Source organism: Ostrea edulis, chromosome 10, assembly GCF_947568905.1.
Source record: "Ostrea edulis chromosome 10, xbOstEdul1.1, whole genome shotgun sequence".
Classification (NCBI taxonomy): Eukaryota; Metazoa; Mollusca; class Bivalvia; order Ostreida; family Ostreidae; genus Ostrea; species Ostrea edulis.
The window spans coordinates 17,194,398-17,206,443 of record NC_079173.1 but is presented as its reverse complement, the minus strand read 5'-3'; the positions used below and the strand labels follow the sequence as shown (position 1 = coordinate 17,206,443).

General features: G+C 36.3%; 2 protein-coding genes across 2 annotated transcripts; both read left to right on the top strand.

The window, feature by feature from the left end:
• The first annotated feature begins 27 nt into the window (after positions 1–27).
• Positions 28–738, top strand: LOC130051118 (uncharacterized protein K02A2.6-like). The gene has a single exon (XM_056152480.1). It carries the CDS (start codon positions 28–30, stop codon positions 736–738), a length of 711 nt encoding a protein of 236 aa, XP_056008455.1.
• Positions 739–2,866: 2,128 nt separating this feature from the next.
• Positions 2,867–11,644, top strand: LOC130046665 (uncharacterized). The gene is made up of 4 exons (XM_056152130.1): positions 2,867–2,917; positions 6,044–6,537; positions 8,716–9,060; positions 9,302–11,644. The coding sequence occupies exons 2-4, from the start codon at positions 6,072–6,074 to the stop codon at positions 9,661–9,663; spliced, it is 1,173 nt and encodes a 390-aa protein (XP_056008105.1). The 5' UTR covers positions 2,867–2,917; positions 6,044–6,071; the 3' UTR covers positions 9,664–11,644.
• The last annotated feature ends 402 nt before the right edge of the window (positions 11,645–12,046 follow it).

Sequence of the window (12,046 nt, the reverse complement as noted above, 5' to 3'; positions counted from 1 at the left end):
CATTCAAAGTGGCCGGAAGTGATCCAAATGCGCGAAACGACATCAGATCTTACTATTGATGTGTTGCGATGCATATTCTCTAGAAATGGAGTGCCGAAAGTCTTAGTGAGTGACAATGGGCCACAATTTACATCTGCTGACTTTCAGAAATTTACCAAAGCCAATGGCATAAAACATGTGACCTCCGCTCCTTACCACCCAAGTTCCAATGGACTACCTGAGCGGTTTGTCCAATCTTTTAAGTCAGCCATGAAAGCAAGTAAAAAGGACAGCGGATCTTTACAAACCAAATTGGCAAATTTTCTTTTAGCATACAGAAATGCTTCACATGCAACCACGGGAGAGTCTCCTGCAAAACTATTTCTTGGACGTACTTTATCATCTAGACTGGATTTGGTGAAACCGAACACTGAGCGAGATGTCAAGAGTAAGCAATTTGACATGGCTAACAAAAGAGGAAGTCCACTACGTGCGTTCGAACCAGGAAGGGGGGTGATAGTAAGAGACTACCGTAAAAACGCTAAATCAAACTGGGTATCCGGAACTATCAGTGAACAAACAGGCCCAGTCACATATCGTGTAGAAGTGGCACCATGTCAAACGTGGAGACGACACATTGATCAGATTCAGGAGTTCGCGGCCAACGTCAGTGCATCAGATACACCTATTACAAATGATATCTCTGTAAATCAGCAATCCGGTGCTATTCCCAGGCAGGACTCACAGCTTGATTCGTGAAGTCAAGATATCCGTCTGTCTAGTCAGGATAGTCAACCGCCTAGTCAAGAGGTCAGTACTCCACCTCAGATTCAGCAAACTGATTAACGTTCGGAACCGAGAAGAAATCCAAGGCGCACAGCTGGTCCGCCAAGTCGTTACAAAGACTTTGTATCGTGTAAGTGATTCTGTTTATGGTTGCAGTGTTTCAGGGGCATAATAATCCCCTTGCAATCTATTTGGGGCCAGAAAGGTCTCTTTTTCTTTGTTGTTTTTTTTTTAGTATTCATGTTAGCAATTATGTTGCACCGTGACAAAGTGTATTTTGTTCAGATTATGTGTTCAAGTTAATTGATTGAAAGCTTGTTATTGTTACTGAAAGAAGAAAATATAATTTTGTCATTCTAGCGATGAACAGTGAATTATCATTAGAACAATTCAATCCTTAAAATGAACTTTTAGCATATGGACTTTTCCCCATGGACTATCATATTTGGTGGGAAGGAATGTTATGAACTATATTCCGGAATAATGCGTTGGTTCTTATATTAGTATTGACATGCGCATGAATACACAATAATAAAAGTAGTTCCTAAAATGGCAGATAACACGTTGTTTAATTTCTGCTGTTGTTGACCGAGTCAACCCTGTTCTGCCGAGCAGACATAACATGTAAATTGTTGATTTGTGTTTGTGTAAACTTTTAATTGTTCATTTAATAAATGTGTAAACTTTCAACCATTGTTCTTCTTTAATTCAATTCTTTATTTGAAATTTAACAAAGGGAATACAAAAAGGAATATCCATACAAAAGGAATATCAAAACGTTCACACGCTATCTCCTCAGATTTCCCCACCTACCCAGCTTGACCGCGCCAGGTGGCCTGCTGGCCACCTGCTGACCCCTACACTCATGTGAATACCGCACTCCAAACTGCACTCAAAACTGCACTCAGTTAAACCACCCATCGCCCCGCACTCAAAACTGCACTCAGTTGAACCACCCATCGTGGCGCGTTATACTACTTACATATCTTGTTTAACGTTGCTCTCGAGGATTTTTCACCCACATGGAGACGTCACCAAGACCGGTGAAGGGCTTCAAATTTAGTCCTATGCTTGGCGCTTACGGCCATTGATGGTTCTATAGCGTGCCACGCCTACTGTGGCATGGGACATCCGTTTTTAAGATCATCTCCGATGATCCGTGACATTCACACCTGATGCCGAGCGTTTGGTGATGGAACTGTCACTACCTGTTTTAACGATTTAGGTCTGACGCGGCTGGGATTTGAACCCCGACCTTAAACATGCGGGGCAAACGCTCTACCTCTAGACAAAGGCTAAGTATATACTTTTATTAAGGCTAATTACATGATTGATTGAATACTGTTTAACGTCCCATCTCGTGAATATTTCACTCACATTGAGACGTCACCACTTCCGGTGAAGGGCTGCAAAATTTAGGCCTATGCTCGGCGCTTATGGCCATTGAGCAGGGGGTGGATCTTTATCGTACCATACCAGCTGTGACACGGGATCTCGGTTTTTGCGGTCTCGTCCGAAGGACCGCCCCATTTAGTCGCCTCTTACGACAAGCAAGGGGTTCTGGGGACCTATTCTAACCCGGATTCCCACGGAACAAGGCTAAGTATAGGCTTTTTATATGTCTAAGTATAGGTTTTTTAAGGCTTTGTACTATATAACTTTTATATAAGATTAAGTATACACTTTCTGTAAAGCTAAATTAGAGGGTTTTTATAAGGCCAATTATAGTTTTTGTCTAGTTGGAAGGTCACGTACATGTCATATTTCGTGAAATGAAAACTATAAAACAGCAAAAATGTATTGTATACAAAAAAAACTGAATAAAGATATGTTAGTTAACTATTATAAAAAACACATTTCGATATTATTATTTCTATGGAAACACTTAGATACTTTTAATTAACTATATCAAAAGCTTCAAATGTTACTTTGATTTGTCATGATTGGTTATCCGTAGTATTTTTGCTAGCGATATTATAAAAATCACCTTTTAGTAATGATATTTAAAGACGTGTGGATGAAAAATAAAAGTAGCATTATCATTATGAACTTTAGTAATATGTACAGAAATTACACTCTAATTAAAACAGATGAAGAACAATCAAGGACAGCATACAGAAGCTTACAAAGGATGTATAGTTACAAATATTAGGTAAGTGTAATTATTATCTAATAGAAATCAACAGTTGATAATCAATTATTAATTCATCATATATATATATATATATATATATATATATATATATATATATATATATATACAGTAGAGAGATAGAGGGAGATGTAAAAATGCCAATGCCCACACGATAATGCCTGGTTCCAACTGTCGTGCGATCGACTACGAACGCCGCGAATGGCTATTTGTAGCTGATCGCGGAAGTTTTCTGGAATTTCAGGTTTTGATACGAGGTGATGCGAGTTAATACGTTCTTATACATTTGATGCAGTAAGGTCACCATAAATAAATTTCAGGCGACACGATCTGAACACCTGTTCAGATACGATCACGTACGTTCTGATAAGATTGACCCGATCAAGTTCACCATTGGACCTCGATCTCATACGATTATCACGATCCGGGTTCCTGATTTAGGACGATCACGTGAAGATACGTGCGTATACGTTACGATACGCTAATCACGAACCGAACCGATGCGCTATGTTGCGATGACATACGATTGCGATCGTGATATGATTACCGTTTGAGATACAATTGGACTCAGCCCGACTGACCATTGGCATCATCTGTTTCAACATCTAGAAAGTGAACAATAGATGTTTTGCACACTCGGTGCCGCCATATTTAATTACCTAATTATATATGCGTGTCAGAGGTCATAGGGGAAAAAACGACGTAATCATGGACGCAGCCTTTTGACAAATCAACGATGTATTGCTTTTTTCCCCCAAAGTTTTTAATGATTTATCTCTTATATTATGATACAATTTGTTTACATAATAGGTAAAGAGGACCAAAGGTTTATTTTAGCATATCTTTTATGGAAAAGTTCCTTTCTAGAATTTCTATGAGAAACTATTTATTGGCACTAAAATTGCTTTTCATACCCATGTTTGGAAGATTCCATTTCATAATAAACAATCATTTTTGCACTAAAAGATCTTTAATTCTGAATTGCACAAAAATTTTAAATTTCGATAATACCCCTCTACCGACTACTGGACTCATTGTATTGTGATGTTTTTAGGGGAGTGGGGATTCATTATTAATGGTAATTTTACAAAGAAAATAGATTATAATGCATTGCAACAAATCACGGCAGTATTATCCAGGCACATTATAGCGTCCCTTACCCCCCCCCCCCCCCCCCGGGGGGGGGGGGCTATATAATATAAATATTGACAACTACTACGATCTATACAGATAATATTTTTAAAAGGAAATTTTTTTTACAAAAACAGGGGCGAGATTATAGGCACGACGACAAATTTTGAAAATCACTTGTAGTCTACATAGTTAGTGAAAGTCAGGAATAATTCAGGGCTTTTCCAACCCCCTTCTCTCATTACACTCGTCAAATACACCTCCATCTCCTTACATTCGTCTAATACAAACCCTCCTTTCTTAGAATCGTCAAATAGCCCCCCCCCCTCCTTTTACTTACACTTGTCTTATACACCCCTTTCTCCTTATACTCGCAAAGAGAAGGCGGTTGTTTAAATCAGACTGCTGAAAATGGATTGACTAACAGTTGGGTATTGGGTGGTGAACCTAAATTGCCTGGTTTATAATTAGTATCCTTATTATTTGCAATAAAGTTTCTAGCTTTAATATATATAGGCATACATATGTTATACCTAAAAGTGAACTTTGAACTGGTCATTTGTCAAAGTTAGAGATAAATTAAATAATTGTGTAGATATCTCGTTTTTTTTTTAATTGTCAAAAGCTTATAAGATTTAAAATCATACAAATTAAATATATCTCTAACTCTGTCTCATGGGCAAGTATAAAAAAAATTATAATTGGGAAAAGAATATCGTGCGGATAGGAGCTCTAATATAAGCGCGACCGTCGTGCGAATATTTAAAATGATTCGCACGACAGTCATGCTGATAGACACTTAAAAAAAACCCAAACAATTCGTAAAACTTAATTCAATCCCATCGTCGCAAACCACGGGTTATTGTTTCATTCTAGTTTGAGAAATATAATGAAACAATAACCCGTGGTTTGCGACGATGATTCAATCCAAACTTCAAAATCCTTAATTGTGTGAGGGGTGACTTAATTCATAGATTCAAACTTAATTACTACTCAGTAGGCTACTGCATACTACAGAAGAGAGAGAGAGAGAGAGAAGAGGGGGAGGGGTTAAGCCGATAAATCAAACCACTTTATCATTTTAAAAAGAAAAAAGACACATTGTCAATAAAATTATTCAACTGTTATCACTTCTCTATGCAATGTACTACTTCATTGGGTTAATTTTAGAGAGCTAATGACTGCAATTCGAAAGAAAACATTGCAAGTGAAAGTAGCGAGCAGACATAAACAACCTATACTTCACCAGCTCAAATTAAACAAATGTGAATGAAACATTCTAATCTGCAACTCTTAGTGGTAACTTTAAAGTGTATTTTTTACGAATGGTATATTTTTATCATCTTACATGCTTAAACAAACTATGTCTCACCAGTAAAATGTTGGTGAGCAGCCGTCGTCGTTCGCTGTTTCACATTGACAAAGGACCCGGATGTAAGATATTTTTCCCCTATGACCTTTTGACCTAGCATGGCGTTAGAGTGTGCAAAACATCTATACAACCCACACACACTGAAAATGGCGGAAGTTGAGGTTAAGAACGTGGCATTTGCAGCATTACTGTATGCTTATATATCGTGACAAATCGTGGGACATCGCAACAAAGTTTGCTGTTTACCTTGTAAAAGTTTGACTGGTATCATCACGATTTGGGAGCACGATTAAATGCGATATGTTGCGCTTTGTTACGATGCAATACGATCTGATGCGATTATAATGACTGAAAATTAAACTTGTTGACAGTCAAAATTGTTTTCTACGATCAACACGACTAACGTCAAGATTAGGTAAGATTCCATACGATCAACACGATTATTCCACGATTAAGACCATGGTTTCAATCGTGCCGCAGAACGTGATAGTGGGAACATTGCATTACATTGTACACACAATTTAATCAGTTTCAATTCAATCAGTTTTCAATTTTGACATTTCGTCTTGTAATACATGTCCTTGTAAACTTTTAAATATAGCATTTTGATTATTCGTTAACAGGAATGGGAGTATTATAGTGGATTTCACGATGTTTTATTACACAAAAGCCATCATGCAGACGACAAAAGTGCGAACAGAGATTAGTGCGAGTCTGAAAACTTCAACAAGCATAACGGTCGCTGTAACATTTACAGTAGTCATTGAAATAGATACACTGTATCTTAACGTATTACGAACAAATCAAGCGGAGTATCTATCATCTGAGAGGAGTCCACGGTTTTTTAAATCGTCTGTGGCAATAGTAACTGAGGAGAATACCACTCCAATAGATATAACCACAACAGATTTTCCAGTTACTACAACCGCTACAGCAGATTCACCACTAACAATGACAACAATAGATGATGAACAACTGACATCTACTACAACACATTCTGCAACTACTCAAAGCCTAGAAACCACCGCCACTACAAATCCCCCAGAAACCATCACCACTACAAATCCCCCAGAAACCATCGCCACTACAACTATTGCCGCTGTCCAGTCATATTCAGGTTTAAAATTCAATCTAATTCATTTAGTATGACATATATCACACTTAACACGAACAATATCAGATGAAATTTTCTATATTTATTTTCGCATATTTAATTCAAAACGTTGGAGATTTTCCATACACATGTATTCCATGACAATTATGTAAAGTACCTGTTGTAATGATATTACAAATATAGTATAAGTTTTCAATAGATCTGATTAAGTAGTCCCCACGAACTGGCATTGTACAAAACGCTATATTTTTTTTAATTGAAATTTTGCTGTGATTCATCTCGTCACATTCAATAAAAATGAACTGGTTGTAATAGCCTAGTGATCGTAGTTACGGCGCTTAAGGTTGATCGATCCTCATGTGATGTCATAGGTTTTCGCAAAAATCTTAATAAATTAAACTTTGCGCATGATAGAAATATATCTTTCTGAGGAATTTTATTCACTGGATATAGTGAAAAATCTGGTAAACTATTAATACTGAAAAAGTTTGTATTTTTCATAGATAATCAATTATTCATGAAAAATGTTGTCAAGGGCAATAACTCCTATACTGAAACTTCCTCTACTGGATGTCTATTATACATTGGTTTCCCTAATCTCCACAATTAATCTATAAATATATATGAATTAGCATTTTTTTTTAAATGTTCATACTTAAGTTTTGTCATTTCAACAAGTTTTTATATATTTTTATTATTCCGTTTAACGAAAATGTGGATTTTCTTATGCTAATGTATACTTCTGTTTTTGTATGTTTGACATCTTTAAAAAGGTGGCAACATATATATTTTCTTTGGTTATTAATGTAATTAAACTATATTGAGTGGAAATTAATAAAGTTTTTCCACTTTTAACCAATAATATTGATAATTCACAACCGAAAGAGTCCGATTCTCGATCCCGACGCCGAGACAAACCTACATGTAAGACGGAGTCCGATTCTCGATCCCGACGCCGAGACAAACCTACATGTAAGACGGAGTCCGATTCTCGATCCCGACGCCGAGACCAACCTACATGTAAGACGGAGTCCGATTCTCGATCCCGACGTCGAGACAAACCTACATGTAAGACGGAGTCCGATTCTCGATCCCGACGCCGAGACAAACCTACATGTAAGACGGAGTCCGATTCTCGATCCCGACGCCGAGACAAACCTACATGTAAGACGTTTAACAAAACTAGTGATTGTTCCTTTATCAAGCGCCCGACATTAACGTGGAAATCACGGGTCTTGCTGATATGACTTAAAAGCGGAGGCCTCATGTCACGGTAGACGTTGACATGATAAACAAGAGGCACATGGGCAACATCGCTCCTCTGAGCAGCAGTTCCTTGCTTGAGCAAAACTATCATTATATAAGCAGCTTGGTTCAGAAAAAAAAACCTTTCAAAAATAAAGATTAAAATTCTTTAATCATCAAACTTAAATATCAGACTTGACTACTAATTCATCAATTATCATATGCCCTTGTAGACGGATATGACCTTTCATATTAACAAATTTCATCTAAGGATGTTTTGTGCCAAGTTTAGTTCCCTATACATTCGAATGTAAAATTTTGATCCCCTATTGTGGCCCATTCCTAACCCCAGGGTTCATGATTTTTACAAAATTGAATCTCCACTTTGTCAGGAAGCTTTCATGTTAATTTCAGGTCTTCTGGTTCAGTGGTTCCTGAGGAGAATTTTTATTTAATGACCCCGCGCTTTTTTGTATTTTTGTGATCATCTCCCCTTTGTAGGAGGCATGACCTTTTATTTCAACAAAAATTCCTTTAACTCAAGGATTCTTTATGCCAAGTTGGGTTGAAATTGGCCCCGGGTTTCTGGAGGAGATGAAAATGCTAAAAGTTTACGACGACGACACCGACAGACAACGGACAAAATTTGATCAGTAAAGCTCACTTGAGCCTTTGCCTCAGGTGAGCTAAAACAAACTTTACTACTGGGTACATACACTCTATTTATTGGCACTTCGAAGCCTACACATTCGTATATAACTTAAAACAACATACAGATAACCAATGAGGGTTAATTCCTCTCTCCCCGATACCACCTTTTGATACAATACTCATCTCCCTGAGATTGTTTTTGTTTTCATGTGTCAAAGTGTCGTATTAGATATACTGCTGCTTGATAAGGAAATTAAATTTCATGACTTATTTTTCGTATTTCAGAGGTTAAAATGGATCATGCTTATGGCGAAATAGGCCAAGTCTCAAATCAGACATGTATGATTGAAATTAAAAAGGGTGACTGGGAGTTTGTGTCTCTTAAATTTAAAGAGAGCAACGAAGATCTTGCTGTCATTCAGAGTAATGGCAGTGTGACTATTTTCACCACTGACAGCCTTCTAAGACCGGAATTTAACATCAGTGGATCTACGATCAAAGCCATTGTCAATTTTGATTTGACGAACTTCACTTCTGATCGGTGTTCCTCGAGACAATATACCCTTATATGCAGTGTAAATATGACGAATGGATATACATTCAACACCAGCGGAGACTTCGATATAATTGGCAAGTAGTTTTATGATAATGTCAGCTTGATATCATGTTGCAATTGGTTTATACAGAACCAATATATATATTCATAAAAGCAATAATGAGACCCACATGTAGGATTACTCGAAAATGATCAGAAACATAAGACAAAACATTCATACGATAAATTAATTATATAGTTAATCCTTTTAAACGATTAGTCGTATTTTCGTTACTTCGAGATTTTTGTTTTAATGAATAGTGTTTTTATTTTCAGCTCCATTGACAGAACCAGAGGTAACAGTGCTAGAAACTAGATACTTTGGCAACAGCTCTTTTTCCGCGGCAGGAATTAACGCAATGTGTAATCTCACAAAAGATCAGTCCAATAAAACAGCGCAGGCATTAGGAATCCAGATTCTGAACTCGACTGGTGATGTCATTCGGACTAATGTTGACGTTACCCCCTACAATGAGTTTACAAGCAGCTGTGGAGAATTGGTTTATATTTCGTGGTTTGAATTGTTTGAATACAGAGCAGACCTAAATATGTCCACACTTAATTGTTTCCTAGAAAACTCTGTATCGAAGAAGACTGTTTTCAGCAACAACATCACCCTCATATTTAAAGAACAATAACCTTGACAGTATCTTAATAAGAATTTTATTAGTATATACCATCACACATCAATGTCCATACCTTCTAAACAGAGTCTCCGGGTATGTGTTGCTAATTCCATTTACATATGTCATTGTCACTGGGACCCCTCTATAATTCCGTTTGTTCTTCATTGGGTATATTTTATAGACGCAAGAAGGCTTCGGGGGTTCTACGTGTACATGGGGGTTCATAAGCATAATTTTTACTGTAACTCCTTCTACAGGACTTGAAACTCGTGATAAAGGATTGCGCGGTTCTCTTTTAGAATGGCAAACAGGTTTTGATGCAGCAATTGACCCATGTTTTCCAAAAGAATGATAAAGTTACATCACTATCTATGCAAATTACATTCCTCAGATGCATATCTAAATTGCTTTTCCAGATGAGTGGCTCAGCTAAAAGGGGATTACACTTTCGAAGTGACCTGGATTACCGCATCTTACCTCCTGTTTCATGCACTACCGTGATACTAAACCAGTGTAATACATAATACACTGAATTGTTACAGTTTTATTTTGTTTCATGCACACATGAGGCTCCATATTAGGCTAATTGTTTTCTACATCAGCGTTTACGCCGGTACTTCATATCTAATTTTAACACAGATTGATCAATTATAAATGATTGTTTCTTACCCTAACGGTATTCACTTATTTTAATTTCATTGAAAGTTAAAATAGAATACTTCATCAATACAAAAGATATTAATTATACGATATTTATTTCCGAAATAAAAACCTCAGTGGCGGATGAGCGGAAACGCGATTTTGTATGTGATGAGTTTCTAAATGATCTCGGAACTTTTATATACATAGGGGTTTCTTTGTTGTTGTAAGTAAGGTCTCCCATTTCGAATGAATTACCCTATTGTTATTCATATTATTTCCCCCATAATGATTCTTTCTCCAAATGTCTTCTATTTCCAACGAAAGCCTTATTTTTTTAAAGAATCATTATGGTGAGAAAAATAATACGAACAGACCTTCGGCGACTCTGCAATTTCTTTCAGATTTTTTATTGAAAAGAAAACAAACTTTTTAGTGCATTTATCAATTTTAAGCAGACTTTCGACATTGTTTGGAGAAATGGCCTTTGGGGTAAGATGATAAAGAATGGAATAAATGGAAAGTGTTTTAACTATATCCGAAATATGTATATTGGTATTAAATATTTAGTATAGATAAATGGCACTTCTTCAGAGTACTTCGAATATAATGTCGGTGTAAGACAAGGAGAAAATTTATCTCCATTTTTATTTTCCTTATACATATTGATGACCTAGAAATTTTTTATAAGGAAAATACATATTAGTTGGATTACAGAGTATGGAGTGTGCAATTTAATGGTGTACGTGAAAATGTTGATTTTATTTTATCCTGATGACACTGTTTTTATGGCCGAGTCTGCCAAGGGTTTACAAAATGCCCTGAATGATTTTTATATCTAGGGATTATACTAACAAGGAGCGGAACACTTTGTAAAGCTAAAAAGCACCCACGTGAACAAGCGCAAAAATCTACATGTATGTATGGTGTGGTACGAAAAATTAGACAATTTAATTTATCTGTAGAATGTCAACTTGATCTATTTGTTAAAGTGGTCGTACCTGTTTTACTTTATGGAAGTGAAATATGGAATTATGAAAATCTAGATATAATTGAACGTGTACATTTAAAATTTCTGAAAACTAAGAAGATGGTGTGGTATTCCCCAGAATGAAAGACTATGTACATTTTGTAATAAAGGAGAAATAGGAGATAAATTCCATTTTATTTTACAGTGTCCAACGTTTTAACAATTGAGGAAAAAATACATTCAAAAATATTTTTATGAAAGATCAAATATTCTGAAGTTTTCTAATCTATTGTCCACGGTGATACTGAATACTTAAATTATACAGAGATATTAATCTTACGATTTCTGAAATCAAAAATTAAGTGGCCGAGAAGCAGACCCCCCCCCCCCGAACAATTTGTTTTTCCCAAATTGAGAACTGCCTCATCATAGGACAATGGAACGTAAGACACTGGTCTGGTTAGTCATTGTGTACTCCTAATCCACAAATTACCTATTAAACCCTAATCGTTACGCTTCGACGGACACCAGACCATAAGCCATAGACACCACCTATTAACCGATTTTGTACGTGATAAATTCTATAACTAAACCTCGGACATTTATATATTGGTGTTTTGTTGTTGCAGACTATTATATTTAATATATGTAAGCTTGTTGGATGTATGCGATTTGTGATTTTGCATCTACTCTGTATTTTCATTAATTAATTAAATCTATATGTTTTGTAATTAAGTATACCACTTCTTATGGTTAATATTTTATCTGTCATACAATTTTAACATT

Bases quoted from the DNA above. Each gene is read 5' to 3' on its own strand.
- LOC130051118 (XM_056152480.1), top strand. From the start codon at position 28: ATGCGCGAAACGACATCAGATCTTACTATTGATGTGTTGCGATGCATA.
- LOC130046665 (XM_056152130.1), top strand. From the start codon at position 6,072: ATGTTTTATTACACAAAAGCCATCATGCAGACGACAAAAGTGCGAACA. The intron at 6,538-8,715 runs GTTTAAAATTCA...TTCGTATTTCAG, and splicing joins CGCTGTCCAGTCATATTCAG to AGGTTAAAATGGATCATGCT. The intron at 9,061-9,301 runs GCAAGTAGTTTT...TTTTATTTTCAG, and splicing joins CGGAGACTTCGATATAATTG to CTCCATTGACAGAACCAGAG.